At 40.8% G+C, this 20,064-nt stretch overlaps 1 protein-coding gene across 1 annotated transcript in view; it reads left to right on the top strand.

Annotated features, from left to right (window-relative positions):
* The window catches only part of ANK3 (ankyrin 3), a 520,456-nt gene that overhangs the window by 94,522 nt on the left and 405,870 nt on the right, over nt 1-20,064 (top strand). The window contains exon 2 of the mRNA XM_075841157.1: nt 4,760-4,798. Within this exon, the coding sequence (XP_075697272.1) occupies nt 4,760-4,798 (39 nt within the window). The remainder of the gene's footprint in view (nt 1-4,759; nt 4,799-20,064) is intronic.

The following is a 20,064-nucleotide window of genomic DNA, read 5'->3' on the forward strand; positions in this document are numbered from 1 at the left end:
AATCTGGCAGCTGGGACGGGTGTCGGACACACACCTATCATATACTGATGACCAGCACGGTGACTCAGTGGTTAGCACTATTGCACTAGTGCCTTGTAGTTCTGGGGTCCTGCGTTCAAAACCCTGTATTTGAGTGGGTTTCCTCCGGGTACTCCGGTTTCCTCCAACACCCCAAAAACATACCAATAGGGAATTTAGAGTGTGAGCCCCAATGGTGACCGTAAGTAGGGACCTCTCTATAGCGCTGCAGAATATGTTGGCGCTATATAAGTAACATAAATAAATAAATATCCTGTGGATAGGCCATCAGTTGTCCAGTTTTGGACAACCCCTTTAACTATTATTTTATTTAAAATTTCTTATCTGCTCACCACCAATTTTTTTGGGGTTATTGCTACAGTAAGGTTACATTATTGTCTGTGACCCTTGCGCATGATCTATCATTTTTTTTAATGAGTTTAAACTGTTTGTGGAGGTATCGATTGTACTTAAATAAAGTGGTTTTATATTTTTTCATCTTGGCTATCGTGGTTGTGCCCATTTTTCTTTTCAGTAGTCTTTAATTGTATGTAGATCCAGTCTATTTGACACTGGTGTTGCAACCCAACATTCATGCTTTTTGCTAGCGTTGGCCGTCATTCTCTTATGGCCCTTTGTGTGAACATACCCTTACTGTGTATAGAAAATACGTGATCGTAGCATATAGCATACAAATTCTGTATGAAAAATAAATATTGCCATATATTAATATTGTCCTGTTTTTCTGCAGCTCAAAATATGTATTTTTATATGTGCTAACTGTATATTCATAAGGCCATATTATAATGAAGTGCTACCTAAAACAACATCTACATGTCCCAGTCTGTTCTCACCTGATTACGTAAAATGTATTATTCCTCATAATAATATTTCAGCTATGTTTAACTGCTTTAATAGCAATGTTTTATAAATGATACATGAGATACGAGTTCCCTTGATATCCCTGTACTAACATCCTGTTGCCATAGGCATTCATTAATATTCCGGGGAGGCCTGGTTGTCATGGCAAAACATGTAGTTGTGGAGAGGTTTCCATGGTGACTCTCCACCATTCGGTATCTACAAGAGGCTGGAAAGCGGTGTTGATTGCTGTGAAATGACATCTCAATATATGTTGATCAAGGGTTACTCCAAAGACCTTGAACCTTTTTGTGTTAAATGACTTTTAGTTTTCTTGCTAGAACGACATGTGGGACAATTTGTTGACACAATGAGAAACATGTTATTGACTTGGAGATTCTGTTAGAAGATTTTAGACTTTGGCTCATAGTATACTATTTCATGGTAATGTCACCTCTTATACAAAGTCCAAGTTAACAATGAATATCTAACAGTAACTAATCAGCGGTTATCAAATATTAGAACTAGGAAATTAAGAATCTGTTTCTCTGTTAATATCGAAGGTTGAAATTAATCTGCGCTACCAAATGCATTGCTGAAGTTTTGTAATTTTTGGGTTAGAAGACATTAGGGGACTATAGACCGTGGTAGTCCCGGAATTAGTAATACTGGCCACATATGATACACATACATACATACATATATACATACATACATATATACATACATACATACATACATACCGATCAGTCATAACATTAAAACCACCTCCTGCCTTATATTGTGTAGGTCCCCCTCGTGCAACTAAAACTGCTCTGACCTGTTGAGGCATGGACTTTACAAAACCTCTGAAGGTGTCCTGGGATATCTAGCACCAAGATGTTTGCAGCAGATCCTTTAAGTCCTGTAAGACCTCCATGGGTCTGACTAGTTTTTCCAGCACATACCATAGATGCTCCATCGGATTGAGATCTCATGAATTTGGAGGCCAAGTCAACACCTTGAACTCTTTGTCATGTTCATCAAACCATTCCTAAAAAATGTTTGCAAAGTGGCAGGCGCATTATCCTGCTGAAAGAGGCCACTTCCATCAGGGAATACTGTTGGCATTAAGGTGTGTACTTGGTCTGCAACAATGTTTAGGTAGATGGTATGTTTTGAAGTAACAGCCACATTAATGCCAAGATCCAAGTTTTACTAGCAGAACATTGCCCAGAGCATCGCACTGCTTTTGCCGGCTTGTCTTCTTCCCATAAGGCATCCTGGTGCCACCTCTTTCCTAGGTAAGCGATGCACACTTACCTGGCTGTCTACATGATGTAACAGAAAATTTGATTCTCCAGATCAGGCTACCTTCTACTATTGCTTCATGGTCTAGTTCTGATGCTCACGTGCTCATTGTAGGCACTTTCTGCGGTGGCAGCATCGGCATTCTGACCATTTTAGATATGCTGCCCCATATAGAGCAAGCTGCCATGCACTGTGTGTTCTGATACCCTTCCATCATAGCCAGGATCGAACCAGACAGCTAGCTTTTGCTTCCCTCCACCATGAATGAGTCTTGTGCACCCATGACCCTGCCAGCAGTTAATCGGTTGTCCTTCATTTGATCACTTTTGCTAGGTATCAACTACTGCATACTGGGAATGCACCTTACAAGACCTGTTGTTTTGGAGATGCTCTGACCCGGTCTTCCTCACATCACAATTTGACCCTTGTCAAAGTCACTTTGATGCCTAAATTTGCCCATTTTTCTTGCTTCCAACTCAACAACTTTAAGAACTGCCTGTTAACTTGCTGTCTAATATATCCCATCCCTTGACTAATGCCATTGCAATGAGCCAATCAATGTTATTCACTTCTGAGAAACATTTATTTAACGTCTGCCTGCCACAGCCAGGTTTTGTTGTTTTTTTCCCCGCCTTCAAAGAGTCATAACTATCTATTATTTCTCGACCATGACATACAGTCACGTCAAATGTCGGGAAGGAGTTCCGTTATTTGGGAGGAGCTCTACCGTTATCATTTAGTTTAATAAATTGATGTATAATCATCCAATAATTCACAATATTCTATAATCCTGCAGCCATAAGGTCCAATTATTCCTGGTTAAAGAAATATTAGCGTCCTACACAAAGATATTTTTCATAAAATCTTAGAATTTTTGATGTTTTGATTGTTAATAATTGTTACATCTATGGCCATTTGTAGTCTGAAATTGATCACATGACCATTTTACAGAGACTTATTGATGACATAGCTATTGATAAGTTTGTACAAATTTTCTTCAACTATCTGAGGCTCTTCATTTGTTTTCTTCATTCCCTTTAGTGAATATATGTTACGTGCTGCAGAACAAAACAAGCGCATGGGAGTAGTAGGTAGAAGAATTTTGCTTTAGAAATGGTGACAAGTAAATCACAGGTTCCAGAACACGTTGCCTGTGTCCTACTTGTGTGAAAACTGACAAAGAACTCTCTCGGTTTTACCAGAAGCGTCAGACAAAATACTAATCTAAGTGAAGCGCTCAGCACACACTTTTCTTTAACAGTGAATAGTAATTCCTGTGCCTGTAATATAGAAACCGTAAGAGAGAGAAAACCGCCACAAGACATGGCTGCACTAGTTCCCATTGGTAGAAATTGGCATATGTAATGATAACGTTTTCTATGTTCTGTATGGATGGAGGATGGGCACTGAATGTGGATTGTAAGTGTTAGATTTGAATACAAGTGTGTATACTAATACTATCTATGTATCTGTCCGTCTGTCCGTCCGTCCAGTTAAGTTATATCAACTTTATAGTTTCCTGCAAACACAGATGGTGTAATGTACAGAAAAGTGTTATCTTCAGCAATGGATAAAGCATAAATGTGTTATATTTGGCTCCATTTAGGGCATTGTCTAAAGGTTTGATTTACAACGAAAAGTTCTGTGCCTCGTTTTTTGTTTAGTTTGTTTTTTTCTTAGACTTCTATACACTAGTTGATTTATTGTGCCATTTTGCAGGTCTACATTGTTAAATTTTGGCTGCACTATACACAAGCATTTAATTATTGTACATTTACTTAGATTAAGCCTCTATCAAATAAATGGCCAGAAATGCCAGAGCAGCAATGCAATAATACAGCGGAGGTAGCGAGTTAAACTATACAGTGGGCTCTGTGTAATTTGTACTAGGGACTCCGTATGGATCAATATTGGTTTGTACTTCCAAAATACTGGTGCAAAAGATGAATGTTTAACAAGAATGAAATGGATGTAATAATATAAATTGAAATCACTTATACTGAAGAAATGAGGTGGCAGTACACAGCTAGCTTTAGCAATGAAGCTCAATAGACTGTGGGTTTCCATTTATATTCAGATACCCAGTTGGCGGGCCAGACCCCCCCCCCCCCCCCCGCTTTGCCAACCCATATTGCAGCCTATTCGTCAATGACGCACCATATTCCAGTCTAAAAGCTGCCAATGTGACACAGATGCCAAATAAGGCCGTGCTGGGGCGTAGCTATAGGGGCCAGGTAGAGGTTGCACCATGGTGTATGTGGGGGCACAAAGGAGCCTCTGCCCTATAAGAAGACACGGGTATTACAAATGGCACATGGTTGGTGGGGAAGCCCTGTTCAATATCTATTGACAAAGCTTATTGATTTCTATGCTAATACAATTTGCAAAATCTGTTCTATGAGAATCCGTTTCCTTTTACGTTTGTTTTGCATGTTTTGTTGCGTTGTAAAGCGTTAATTTCGTCATCGTGTAACTAATCTGTTGGGATTAGGTATATAAAATATTGTAATTTTTTTATTTTTTATTTTTTCCAAAAATATATTTAAATGTTAACAAAATAAACCATCTTTTTCTTTGTTCTTTTTTGTAGAATGACAAGCGCTCGTCTTCACTTCGGAGTCCATCTAAGGTAAGACAGGACAGTTAACCAGTTAACCACAAGGTAGACACTACAGAGTTTGTTGGTGAAGCATGTGCCCCAGAGGCTGGGTAAAGGGAGAGCGATCTGAATATTCGCTGTGGGTGGAGTAAAGCCTAGCTATGACTATGATCGTGTTTTAAATCTTAGCAAAAGTAAAACTGACCATTTTCGCTCTGAAATTTGCAAAGTACAGGCCTACACAAGCTTTTGTATAAACCGTATTTTGTTACATGCAAGACATTGTGGATTTATTTATTCGTATTTGCTCAGTACGACACTGCAGCACGAACCTTGCTTTGACTCAGATGAAAAAAAAACGCAAACTCTACTGCATGTAATGTTATTAGAACTGTGTCTGTAAGTGTGTTTGCTGTTAATTTCATTAGCAAATTCTGCCAAGCAACAGTGGGGTGTTCAGAAAGTGGGTGGGGGAAGTATACACGAAGCCATATAGAGTATCATAGGACAAAGAACAATCCTGCATCATAGAATGGATTTAGTGGCGCAGCTATAGGGATGTAGGGGTTACATTCATATCTGTGCCTGACCGCAGTATGATAAATTAGCAGTGCAATGATGTAATGACATCTCATAATATTTGCACAATGATGTAGTAAAGTCAGACAAATGAATGCTTACTATACGTATTCCAGACTGATACTTTGTATTCAGAGGTGTAGCTAGGGGTTTAGCACATGTGGGGGGGGGGCAGAACATGTCTGAGTGGGCCCCAACCCAGTGGGCATCCCCTAGCGCATGTTTACAACTGAAGAGGCACATTCTAATTATATACCAGCCATCATCCCTGTATATAACCCCCATAATCTCTGTATATAATCCCCATCATCCCTGTATATACCAGCCATCAGCCCTGTATATAACCCCTATCATCCCTATATATACCAGACTCGCTAGTATATACAGGTAAGATGGGGGTTATAAACCAGGATGATCGCTGGTATATTCAGGGTTGATAAGGTTATATACAGAGATGATGGGGGTTATTTAAGGGGATGGTGGCTGGTATACACAGGGATGATGGGGGTTAATATAGGGATGATGGCTGGACTACCCATCATCCATGTATAAAACAACCATAATCCCTATATATAACAACCATCATTCCTGTATATAAACCCCATTATCCCTGTATGTACCAGCCAGGCTACCACTGCCGTATAGGTTTGTACGGCATAAAACTACTGCTCCCAGCATGACCCGAACAATGGTAAGGATATGCTGGGAGTATACCACCCATCATCTCTCTGCAGATAATACAGTGACTACAGTACTGATTAGAGGCAGAATAAACATTTACATTAAGTCACTCACTGGTGACGTCTCAGATTCTAGTTGTTGTTTTCTCTTTTCTTCTCCATCCGGTCCAGACCTCTATGATGACTTCTCCGGCCACAGCCTATTTCTGCAGTTTGCCGCTCAGATGTCTTCAGCTTCTCACTTTTCAAACATTTCTTCACCTATAAACGAAGATAAAAATCTCATGGTGCCACACACTACTCCCCTAAATATAATAGCTCCATACACTGTACCTCTAAATATAATAGCTCCACACACTACACCTCTAAATAAAATAGCTCCATACTGTTTCCCTGATTATAATAGCACCATACACTGTGTCCCTGATTATAATAGAGCCATACACTGTGTCCCTGATTTTAATAGCACCATACACTGTGTCCCTGATTTTTATTGCACCATACACTGTGTCCCTGAATATAATAGCACCATACACTGTCCCACACACACTTGCCCCTGCAGCTAGTGCCCCCATACAGCCCCCTGCAGCTAGTGTCCCCATACAGCCCCTGCAGTTAGTGCCCCCATACAACCCCCTGCAGCTAGTGCCCAACATACAGCCCCCTGTAGCTAGTGCCCCACATACAGCCCCCTGTAGCTAGTGCCCCACATACGGCCCCCTGTGGATAGTGTCCCACATATGGCCCCCCCCGTAGATAGTGCCCCACATATGGCCCCCCCAGTAAATAGTGGCCCACATATGGCCCCCCCCTGTAGATAGTGCCCCACATATGGCACCCCATGTAGATAGTGCCCCACATATAGCCCCCTGTAGATAGCACCCCCTGTAGATTGTGCCCTACATATTACCTCACCTGTAGATTATGCCCCACATATAGCTCCCCCCGTATATAATGCCACTCACACTTTTAAGTAAAAAAAAAACAAAAACTTTACATCCCTTGATCCCGTCCCCACGCTGTCCTGTGTCAATGTAGGTCTGCTCTCTTCTGAGCAGGTCTGCTGGGGCTGAACGACGCTTGCGTTGTTAAAGGGTGCGGACTTGCAGGGTAGAAAGACTTGCCCGTCATTGAGAGGCGCTGATTGGCGGGGCAAATCATTCTGCCCTGCCAATCCGCACCATTGTTAGGCGCTGAATGGTCAGGCACGGAATGCGCCCGGCCATTCAGTGCTAAATGCATGTAATTGTACCCTCGTCTTATAGACCCAGGTACAATTAGTGCAGGAGGGGTTAACTGGCGGCCGGCTACGCTACTGTTTGTATTACTTTCTGCGAATTTAGAGTGCTTCCAATGTGGGCACTATGGTTGTGCATTTGCCTGTGACCTAATATTCCTTGGAGAATACAATCACCCCCCCCCCCATGTCATATCTGAATCTTCAATTCAAGTTGGAAAAACGATAGTCTGTAGGATTTTTCCAACTCGGACTGAATTTACAGGTTACAGTTAGAGCATTTAGTCTGCACATTTCTCGTGTGTTCCTATGTTTTTAATCTGGCCATGCACTTGAGATAGCCGTCGGCCGCCTGATGGTTCACTGGCAGCAGCTTATCTTTTTGCAAACAAAAGGGTCATGTTGAAATTCAACATGCCCAACTCTTCTAACCCACAAAATCTGCTGTCAAGGGAGAGTCGTGAAGCCACCATACACCGTAGATGGTCGGCCTGTCCCACCGAAATTGGCGGGTATAGCCAACATACATCTAATTTTATGGCAAGCCTTAGGGGGAGAATTCTTATACCTAGTTATAGAGTTCTTATATGTAGTTATATTGTGCTAGTGTAATAAACACCCATCCATACTCTCTTTAGGAATAAAAAGTTAAAGACGCATACAGAATGACTTTTAATATTATTATTATTATTATTATTATTGTTGTATTTGCAATTGATTACTCCTATCATATTCCCATCTTTACTTCCTATCATGCAAATCCTTATGGAAATATTTCAGCATAATGTCTTCTGGCAGAAATTTACAGTCTGTGCCATGAGTTACTCTCTGTCTCTCTGTGATAACAGGCGTACAGGAAGCACAGGACAAATTTAAACATTTCATATTGAGTTTCAGTGGACCTTGTGAAGTTGCATCCTGTAATGCAAGCATGGAGTGAGCTCATAAGTATATCAAGCTTCCAAATATGAACCAAGACTAAAAGAGTTCTGCAAGAGTTTAACAGACATGAAAACTGTTGTATTATGGTGTAACAAAATAAATTTTAGGTTGTTGAAAAAAGAACTCAAAGTAAAAAAAAAGTTACACTACACTGACCCTGTTGTATTGCCCTCATTGTTTATACTGTCGAGCAGCTCGCTATGGTCATTACTGCAGTTCAGACTGTATAACTGACAGCACTGCTATAAAAACAAAATGGTCATGCATCACACTGGGCAGGGAGTCAGGCATGTTGAAAAAAGGGGTCTACAACCTTTCTTTAGTGTCCAGAATAACCATGGAAATGACCCCTTCGCACCGGGCTACAGAATTTTGCTTACCTCTCTTGATAAGGATTTAAAGCTAAAGTTGGTCTTCGACCGTCAGCTGTTGCTCCCAACTCACGCATACAAAGCCAAGCATGCATATGTATTCAATGGGGAGCCGGAAATACGCTGCTGCCGGACACCTCGGTCAGTGGCTTATCTCCTGCTGAAAAAAACGACTGTTTAAATGTAGCGTGTCTGATCCTTCTTTCCCCTGATATCTGCCGATGTTGGAAAGACGGGACGCCTCCATACACATCAGATAGTCCCCAATGCAGTATGTTTTATAGTGGCAGCAGGGACACACCATCTGTGCAATTTATGGGTTCCCTGTACAATGCACAGCCACAGTGAAGAAAACACCTTTTAAAGTGGCTCGATCATAATTGTTTTTTTATGTTGTTTTTTTCCCCCCTAAATCGGTAATACATTACTTTGTAATATATCTTTTTAGGGGCATCTTTCTCGCCTTTCAGCATTCTCAATTCCCACTTTCTCTGCCTGTAGACTTTCTGTAAATGTTCAATAACCTCCTCAGTGCCCAAAAAATAAAAAATCCCTCTAGAGTAATACAGTAAATAGAAGACATGGAGGAAGGGGGAGGAAGCTGCAGTTTCTCGCACAGGGTTTCAGTAAAACAACATTAGAGGGGAAAGCAGGGCGGACATCTGATGCCCAGCTTCTCACTATAGGAAAAGTCCTCCTACTCAACAAGCATGTCGAGAAAAAACGTATACTTACAAAAACCAGCAACGCAAAGTAGAAAAAAAGATACAATTTACGCAGGTTAGACTCTGTGCACACTATGTGTGGCCCTACGTTTATGTCGGGAAAGCTCCCGGCATACACTCTACTTTTGGCCTCCGTTGGGCCGAGATTACACTAGTGTACTCTTTTTTTTTTTTTTTTTTTTTGGGGGATGGAAAAGCGTAGAAGAATATGCTTTTTTTATTCTGAGGGATCCCTTAAAAAAACTTATGTTGCACAGTATTTGATTTTAACATAGGAGACTATAAGTGACGTATGAAACTGTACGTCACAGGTATTCGTTTAATGTATACCACATGGGCTTTTCAATAGTCTTTAATAACGTATACTTTATTCGGATACCATTATAGTCTATGTGTGTCGGATGTGTTAAACAGATGCCTAACCGTGGCATCCACCACCCATAGACTATAAGGGTAAACGTTTAATGTATACAATCAACCTCTATGGTGACGGATGCTACTGTTAAAGCATCCGTCACCGCTTATGTTCAATGTATACATCGGGAGCTTTTCCCAAAGTATATGTTAAATGTGGGCCAAAAACCTGATGTGCACAGGACCTTAGATACAACATTTCTGGCAGTACTATATATTATATACGGTATACCTACAGCCGAGATACACATTACCTTATCTGAGATTAGAGAACAATTGGTCCTACAATCTTCAGGGTTCATGCATTTCCATTCGTGGGAGAGCAGGTGCTGGCTGCCAGTTACTGTGTGTTACTGTGAAATCACATTTGCGCCTCACTGATCACACCGTGCTCTTCAAGGCTAAATCAGAGCATATAATTTAGGACAGAACATGAAGCTATGAGAACTAAATGCCACAATAGCATTGATGTGCTTTATAATGTATTCTCATGACAGAATTGTTAAAAGATTTCCAAAATGTGAGCCAACACCAAACTGACAAAACTTGTGTTATGGGGGAGATAAAATTTTGGGTAGGTCTGCAAAAGAAGCGTTTATTTTAGACTTCTTTAAATTGCTTCAAGACAATCAAGGTAGCTGCGGTGAGGGTAATGACATCTAACATCATATAAGGCTAGAGTATTGTGTAGCAGTCTACCAGTGGTGTAACTACCGCTGTAGCAACCTGCGGCATGAGGGGGCCCGTGCCGCCTGCCGGCATGGGCCCTCCCATGCCCGGTCGTGCTGCCAGCAGCCGTTATGGCTGCTACAGCGGTAGCGACGCCACATTCAATAGTATCTGTGTCCTCAGGCCACAGATACTGTTGAACACTATGGTAGAGCAGAGAGAGATCTCCTTGCTCTGCCATTTACTATTCTACAGGCCGTTCGTCCTGCAGCCTATAAGGTGCAGGGACAGGGTCCCTGTGCAGGCCAGCATAATGACGTCACTGGATCACGCCAGCCTATGCAATGATCCTGTCGGCGTTGATGCTTTGGAGCAGCTCCATTCGTCGAGGGAACAGGGACTAGGTGAGTATAGTTTTATTTGTTTTATTTGTTTGGGTGCACTATCTACATGCTTTATTTGTTGGCTCTGAACATTGCATTGCGGCCGTGCTGGAGATAGGCAGCTCTGCACCTATTCACTTGAATAGGAGCAGAGCTGCAGTACTTCAGCTCGGCTGCTATTCCGTGACCGGAGCCATCTTTTTCCGGCATCTACGTCTGGTGCCTGGAGGCAGCCAGAGCGGCTGATCGGTGTGGGGTCTGGCTGTCGGACTCTCACAGATCATATACTGATGACTTATAAATGTCTAAGTTTGGAATACCCCTTTAATAGGAGAAGAAAGTTCAAAATCCTGGGACCCTTATTAGGCCACCAGGCTGCTGTGATAAATATCGGCTCCCATAGCGGGGGGGGGGGGGGGATGGGCGGTGATGGGCTGACTCTGGGTTTTCCCCTCTCTCTAATGGCTTAGATGCCATGGTCATTAGCGACTGCAGAATCTAAATGGTAAAACGGCTGGAATCAGAGAGAAGTTGGATTTGAGGTGTCAGCCTACACCCACTGAGTTTGGAGCTAGTTTAGCCTGCGAGCCTGCTCCATAATCCCTCCTTGGCGGCTGTGACGTAGATTTACATTACATGTCATCAAGGGTTCACAGAAAGGCTAAAAATAGAATACACAAACAATATAGGAAATGCCTACCTTAATCTCCTTCTTTCCTTTGATCCTATCCTCCTAATGCAATCAAAACTCAGAAATATATAATGAATTTTGCTATGTGTCCAAGAAGTTTTCTCAGCTTTTCCCTCCACCTCCTAATCCTTTCTCTGTCTGTAAGACAACCGGCTGCAGAAGGAACCTACCGTTCTGTCTGCAATAAGAGACAAAAAAGGCCTCTTGGCTAAGCCCCGCCCTATCAGTGGTCTTCCGGCGGAGATGAAAGGGAACGAGAAGAAAGTAACAACGGTGTCCTCTGCAAGATTTCTACAAGACAGTTTTTTGTGTAAACATGTAAAATGTCATCCAGACTGATAAATGCTGTGGGCATATGTCTGTTTACTTTTATCATTTATTTCTAAGTTTAGTGTTAGTTTAAGATTAGATGAAGATACAGTAGGTCTTATGTATAAAAACGAATGTAGAAAAAAATAGTCCGCTTGCCCAAAAGATTGCTGTCATGTTATCATGTATATATAATACTAAAATGCCATGTTTGGTGCATTGGGGTTACCCGACTAAATGCGGCATGTCTGCAGTACCTATTGTGTGGAATGTAGGATCCTTCCCATGCCAGGTACAATATATTGTGTATATTTTTGGCAATTGTATGTGCTTGAGGATCTTACTGTTGAGCCAACAGTTAAGCAGAACGGTAGGAACAAGTAATTTAGTAAAGAGGCAATAAATTACAGACATTGGCGTTCGATTGGTCTAATGCTAGAAGAGATGCCAGCTGCAGTTAGTTAGAAGATTCTAGAGTAAAACCAGATATTGAACTGCAATGTGTTGCAGCATCCAATGCATCATAGGATAGGTCCTTAAATCTAGTGATACTGATCATATTTACTTTTATCTTAAAAAGAACAACAAAAAATACCAATTGCAAAATGTCATCATTACTTTACCCTCTTAAAGGAACAGTGTCACCACAATTTTTTTTTTAATATGTTAAAGATGTTAGTGCTTTATTAAAAACGTTTGGATTAATTTGTGTGTTACTTTTTCTTATTTTTACACTTTTTCTTCCCTATGGGGGCTGCCATTTTTTTTTCCATTTCTGTATGTGTCGATTAACGACACATACAGACATGGAATACGGCAGCTCCAGTCCCATAGGGACTGCGAACGGGGCCCGTTCCCTCCACTAACATGTACGCCGCTGTGTGGGAACGGCGCATGCGCCGCTCCCACACAGTTCAATTTGAAATGCGCGCCGTCCGGCGCCATTTTCCTGTGGACCGGAAGTCGCGGCCGGACAGTAAGATTACTACTTCCGGTGGCGGCTTCCGGACTTGTGCACATGGAGCAGCGGCAGCAGACGGAGCGGATGGACCGGAGGGAGCGGTGGCGACTGGAGCAGGTAAGGGATTTCTATGTATGTTTGTGTTTCAGTGTGTGTTTACTACTGTATGTAAACCTTCTACACTGTGTGTTAGCTCAAAAAATGGCGACACACAGTGTAGGAGGTTAGACCGTTCAAACCCCTCGTTTCTCCCGGCACTAGCCAGGATAAAGGAGGGGGGGATGCTGAGAGCTCACTAGAGCGAGGGCTTTTTACCCAATTTTGCAGCATAAAGCAATGTGGTTGCTTTACCACATGCAATGCTGCAATTTTGGGAATGGCTCCATCTAGTGACCAGCAATGGGAAATATTATTAATTAGAATCCAATTGAATCCAATTTATAATATTTCCTGACTCGTGAAAAACAAAAAAAAATTAGAACAATGTTTAATCACCTATACACTAATTGTTTAACTAAAAAAAAACAACATGTTTTGCTGGCAACACATTCCCTTTAAGGACCGGGCCAAGTTTTGCCTTGAGGGCCATAACTTTTCTATTTTTTGCTCGATTTAGCTGAATGAGACTTTTATTGCAGGACAAGTTGTAGTTTTATGTAGGTGCCATTTTTTGGTACATATACATTAGCTTTTAATTTATATTAATGTATATTTTGATAAAAATTCAGGGGAAAAAAGCCGTTCCTCTGCATTGTTTTTTATTTTAATTTTTTTTTTAACCGCATACACTGATCATTATAAATATTGCTGTACATTTATTGTGCAGGTTGTTAATGTCGTGACAAATATGTATATATTTTGTGTTTTGGGACATATATTTTATAAAGTTAATTTTTTTATATAAAATATGCATTAGTGTGTTTTTTTCTCTTTTACTATTTGTTTTAATTTAACAATATATATGTATACATTTTAATTTTACTTTTAATTTTTAATCCCATAGGGGGCTTTTTAGCTTAATTTTTTAACTATAATGTACTGGCATATATCTATATGCCAGTACATTAGCCTGGGTACTGATAGTACATACTAGATATATAGGAAATATCAGACACCCCTGAGGTCCATCGATGGCCCCTGGGCTGTTTGCCCATACAAAGTATGGGCATTGATTGCATCACAGGGATTTCCTGTGACGCACTCAAAGGGGGTCCCCTCACTCCTTGTCTTTTGAATTCTTTGATCAGAATTGATCGCGGCAATCAAAAGCTTAACGTCAGAGTTCAGAGGTTCCCCTGATATCTGTCGTTTAGAGCGGGGCTGCGGCGGTGTTCTGCAGCTATTGCCATGCACCTGATGAGTATGCTCATCCTGATGCAGGACTTACTGACGCTCATGACAAGCATTCTCGTCCACCGTCTTAACCATTGCATAGCACAAAATATCCCTAGTACTAAGACCACTTTCACACGGAAGCATTTTGCATCTGTATTTGTAAGCCAAAAACAGGAGTGAAACAAACCGAAAAAAATAATGGGAAGACTTGTTTCTCTTATGTGTTTTGGACCCGCACCTGGTTTTGGCTTACAAATACTGATGTAAAATGCCAAACAAAATACTTGAGTGTAAAAGTAGTCTAAGTGTAGATTTAATAAAGACCCGCGCCATCATACTTGTCAGAATGTAACGGTCAACTCTCTCAACCACGGCGATCTGCTGTTATTGCCTGGGAAAATCTTGTCTGGCCAGAAATTGCCCCTGCAGTAACCACTGGAGGATGAATGTAGTTTTAAATGGCGGCCATTGAAATAAAGGCCGCCTACGTAACTCATGGACAAGCTGGGTCTGCCAGAGCGGCAGCTGTTCTTATAGAGCAGCTCCCTGTACTGGGTCATGGAGGGGGTCAAGAACCTGGGACCCTCTTTATGAGACAACTCCTTTAATTTACCCCAGCAGTTTTACATTTAGTGGGGTTGTTCCAGTCTTTAGAAACCTAAAAAGGCATGCCATTTAAAACAGTTGGTGGACAGGCATTGTTAGGCAAAAATTGGAAGAGGGGGGGGGGGTCTTGAACAAACCGTAGTCATTGTCTGAGGATAAATTGTAGAAGATTATGAAATATTTATTTTCAATGTGTTGGTATTCTTCATGTCTATGAGCCTCTCACAGAGTTTACTGTGAGGCTGAATTCACACGAGGTCATTACGTCCGTAATTGACGGACGTATTTCGTCCGCAAGTCCCGGACCGAACACAGTGCAGGGAGCCAGGCTCCTAGCATCGTACTTATGTACGATGCTAGGAGTCCCTGCCTCGCTGCCGGACAACTGTCCCGTACTGTAATCATTTTTTCAGTAGGGGACAGTAGTTCCACGGAGAGGCAGGGACTCCTAGCGTCGTACAGTGTGTTCGGTCCGGGACTTGCGGCCGAAATACGTCCGTCAATTACGGACGTAATGACCTCGTATGAATTCAGCCTGAGAACTTTTAATGGCTGGTTTTAGAGATCTCCAAAATATGTTGCTAGCTGCCATCTTGACATTTGCCACTGTCGCAAGGCCTCCTGTCTGTTCCAGCACATGGTATATAATATTGGGGAGCTTCTATGGTGGCATGCTACCTCTTGATAGTCTTATTTGACATCTTTCATTTTCTTGGCCGCCTTATGTGCCGTGTTATATCATACTGAGATCTTGTATCATGTGTGAAATATTACTATGCGCTGCAGCTTGGACTCTTTAGCTCAAGGGCATGAAAGTGTTATTCTAGGAGTATGACTGCATGTGATTGTCATTGGGCTTGTATGTTGACTATTTACTTCTTGTCCCATACCTTGCCTGCCGAGATTTCCCTTTTTCACCATCTGGTACTACATGTTATGTACAACAGACTAAATATATTCTCTTTTCATTTAGTTCTGCCTCTTCATGTCATTGCATGCTGGTAAATCCAGAAGGTGCTATAGTTTATGGTGCACATAATCCGCCTATAAAATTCTTATTTGTGAGAAGAAATACAGAAAGCATACAATGTCTTCCATATGTGTTTAAATACAGTTTTATTTTATTTTTTTCTCATTTGTGTAGGTGGGTTGTTAGCGTGAGAGTAGATACCTTGAAACTAGCAGACCCCAGAATTAAATTGCTTAGATTTAGTGATTTAATAAAGACAAATTAGGTTGGAACAATGATGGACGGGGAACCTTGGACCCAAATCACTCATCCTCGAGCTATACAAGTGCAGGTGCATATTCACTTTTAAGTGCATTGTAAACTCTGCATGATCTTTGCATTCACAGAAGAAAGTTATAACCCTCCGATAACCCCTTTAACATTACTGCTCCTCTGCTGCAAGCTCCTAATTAGAAGGAATGTGGGAACTCCCTCTATCAACTTCTGGTAGGGAGACCAACAATCTGGACAATCCCTTTAACGATCTATCCATCCACCATCTATTGGGGTATCTGTAATTTAGGATCTAGATGAACAGATAGACAAATTGAATGTATAGGCTGTGCTGTATTCTTTTAAACATTGCAACATTTTTGTATTTAATAGTCCTGCAAATAGAGACTCACTTGTTTCAAAATGCATTAATCATATTCTCCTTATCCATCTATTCCTTCCACAAAATATCAGTTCATTTAATTAGGTTCCAAGAGACTGAAAAGTTTGCCAGGCATTTCCCATAATTCTAATAATTGCATCTATGACCTATGAGGATTTTTTCTGTAAAGTTCCATAGAATGTGAAATCTAAATTTTGGGGAACAACATGTTAAAATGATGTAAGAACTTTCACAGTAGCCTAGTGATGTCTATAGGGGGGGGGGGGGTATCTTGTCCAGGAAGTGGAGGATCTATTTGTGCCTGGCTTAGCAGCTAGCGTTCCTGCCCACTTGCCCCTTTTTTAAGTTGGTGTTCTTTGCGGCTGTGTTTTTTATATTATTATTATTTTTTTTACTCTCATTGCAGCCGGGCAGTAGAGGAGTAAATAACTGCAGGTGGGAGATCTATCAAGGGCATGGATCCCGGGTTTAACTTTCGTTATTCTTTCAGCCACATTCAAACTAAATGTGTTGAGTGCCAATGAACGGGATCAGATCTAACACCACCTTGAGGGCACATTATCATTATTATTATTATTATGGCATATATGAACTATTAGGTCATATTCAGATGCGATATGGCTCCTGTCAAAAACGGGATTGAATCCAGTCAGGGCAAATCTGGAAAACCTTTTCCAAGCAAAACCTATGAGAGAAGATTCCCCTGCTTTATCCTCACAGGATACAATCCCGTTTTTGACAGGAGCCATATCAAAGCCATGGACATGGCGATACTTATTATGTTTTTATTTAGAAATAGAAATATTAGAAAAGGTGTGCTGTTTTTTTACTTCTAATATTTTATTTTTATATTGTTGAAAACTTTATAAAACGTATTTGTATATTATTATTTTTTTAAGTCCCACTAGGAGACTTGAACATGTTGACAATAGATCGCTTGCAAAATGCACGGAAATACTTATGTATTACAATGTATTGTGCTTTCAACAGGTCTTAATAGGAGGACCCCATGACAACCCATTGGCACCTGTTGCTGGGGGGAGGCATGGGGTAGCAGAGGGCGCCCCCTCCCTGTCTTAAGGCTTAGATGCTGTGGTTGCAATTGACTGCGGCATCTAAGTGGATAAACAGCTGGGATCAGAGTAAACGCTGATCCCAGTTGTTAGTGTGAGGGATCAGCTATAATATACAGCTGAAACCCGCTCTGTATGGAGCGGGCTCAGCTCCTATGTTCCATCCATAATTCTCTCCCCGGTCTATGACGCTTGTACATCAAATGTCGGGAAGGGGGTTCAAATTTATATTTTTGTTATGATGTATGGATTTTCATCAATCCTGTTTTTGTTAAACTTCCTGTGTTTTCCTCTTATTAGGCTGCCAGACTGCTGCTAAATTTGATCATGGGTGTAAAGTATTTTCTACTCTCTAGAGTGAAACACATTAGAGTATTTTCAAAAACTTCACACTCGTTTCCCTACCAACTGGTGCAAAGAGAACTAGGACATGCAGTATGTAGAGCTATTCCCTCTATATCCACAAGGTCAGCAAAGCCTGAACTTTTCCCCCTACATATTTCAGATGGCTGGGAGTGTGAATGATATGATACCTTCTAAACACATCAGAAGGAAAGTCGTTTAATCACCGCTTTCCTTCTAGAGTTAAATTTGTCTTTCTTTTTTCGGCACCCTCTCAGGAAATGACACGATCTCGGATTGTGATACTGCCATAATAGTGTCTCAGTTTTTGAAATGGTAACAAGTGTAATTTGAGGAACCTTTTAACAGCAGGCCATACCATGTTCTTCAAGATTCACATCTTATTAAACTTGAGTGCTTAGATGACGTATGCCTTTTAAACGAGGGGATTAGTGTTGGACTTCTGTTCTTTCCTGATTCCTCAGAATTTAAAGAATCCTTTATTCTCACCTTTCAAAATTGATTTGCAAATTTGATGTTATATAATGTTAAGCAATTTTGCAAATTATATGAGCGGTTTTTACCGCTGCTTTTTGCAGCGGAAAATCCGTCCGAAAAAATGCACCATGACGTGGTGCGGTTTTTCTAACGGAATGTACTGCGGGTTCCAGGTCGGATACGATGCGCAGTTTTTACGCAGCGTATCCGACCCGTGGGAACCCGGCCTTAATAGCTCAAATAAAATCCTAAACAGCTTTGTACTTTCGATGCACTGAATTCCAAGAGATTTCCTTTTTTTATGATTGATTACAATGCTTTGTGTAAAGACTACATATACCAGAAAGCAGATCAGTAGAGCAAACTCTGTACAGTCACTGAACCAGCAGAGGTCTGGTGGGAGAGGTTACTCAGAGCAAAGAAGAAGTCAGCAGCATAGTCCTCAAGTTTTATCTTTAAAAGTCTTTAGCAGCAGCTAGTGGTTGTGACATTTGTGACTGTTATGCCTTAAAATACCATATGGCCATGCTGTGATTTTAGTGTGGAAGTGACTCAACAACGCACAATACACTGACAGACTGCTGTTGGACTCATGTAGTGAAGCGGGTGCCCATACCAACTATTTTCCGTCCTATTTTCTGACGTAAGAGCTTTAATCTGGTTTCTGTGTACAATTGCTATGCACCCGAATATAATACAGTTAGTCATAGTATTTTTCTCTGCTTGTGACAACTGTACTATATATAGCTATGATTGACATGCGTTTTTTTGTTTTGTTTGCTGCAATTGTCAGGGCATTTTTTTGTTTTTGTTAAAGAAACAATTTAGACACATTTTTGACAATTATGCTTTATGCAAAATAACAGTTTTTTTTTTTTTTACATATGGCGCAGTTTTTTCAACATTGCAACCAATTGGAGAACAAATAAATGGCAGACAACTGCATCTTTCCTAGAGTTTTTCTTTCTTCAATTTCAAATAAATGCACCATAATCAGAAAAAATAAGGGAACATCATTGGAAAAATTTTTCCTTTCCCCACAGGGAACATCTGGTTCTTGTGTATTCAAATTTTTAAAAAAGGATTGGAACAAAAAAAATATTCCATGTGTTTATTTTTTTCTAAAAGTGCATTCTCATTACCAGTTATGCCATTCGTGGTTCTGCCTGCATCCTGCAAAGTAGCAAACATGTTAGCGTAGAGGCTATGTGGTGGAATCATGTTCATTAGATGCCAAATTATCTGGGCCCCTGTCCAGACTTCTATTGTGTAGAGCACCTACCGAGGATGGAGCAATCGGCAAACTCTCAGCTGTGGAGGCTCACACAGAGTTGGATCACATGGGGATAAAAAAGAAAAGAAACAGAAGATGTAGTATCTTGCAAATGTAGCAAAATTGCTTATGCACAATTAAGGAAGAAGCGGTAATTGAGGTAAAATAGCACTCAGTCCAGAATGGAATTGTAAGGTAAAAGCTTTTAAGTCCTGATCTTCTCACTCGTACTTACAGTTAGTGCCTTAAGCACTAGAGATGAATATACTTGAAGATAGCACCATTACTTAACACCCTTTCTTCTATTTAATGAAAAATATTGTAAATTATTCCAAGTTGTAGACAGTTGAAGTTCCCCGATGTCTTATTTGGACCTTTATGTGGTCAAAAACTTTTGAATGACTCCTTAATAACAAGAAACACAGGATTCATTATCAATCAGAATGGTGTAACATTACAGTAAATAACGTCAGAAAAATTTATCATATTTGTCATCATTATCAAACATCGGCCACAACTCAGTTTATTATAATTCCAGCCATGAATTCTCTTTCTCCATCAGTTTACCAGAAGCCCCAGCCCT

Source organism: Rhinoderma darwinii, chromosome 11, assembly GCF_050947455.1.
Source record: "Rhinoderma darwinii isolate aRhiDar2 chromosome 11, aRhiDar2.hap1, whole genome shotgun sequence".
Taxonomy (NCBI): domain Eukaryota; kingdom Metazoa; phylum Chordata; class Amphibia; order Anura; family Rhinodermatidae; genus Rhinoderma; species Rhinoderma darwinii.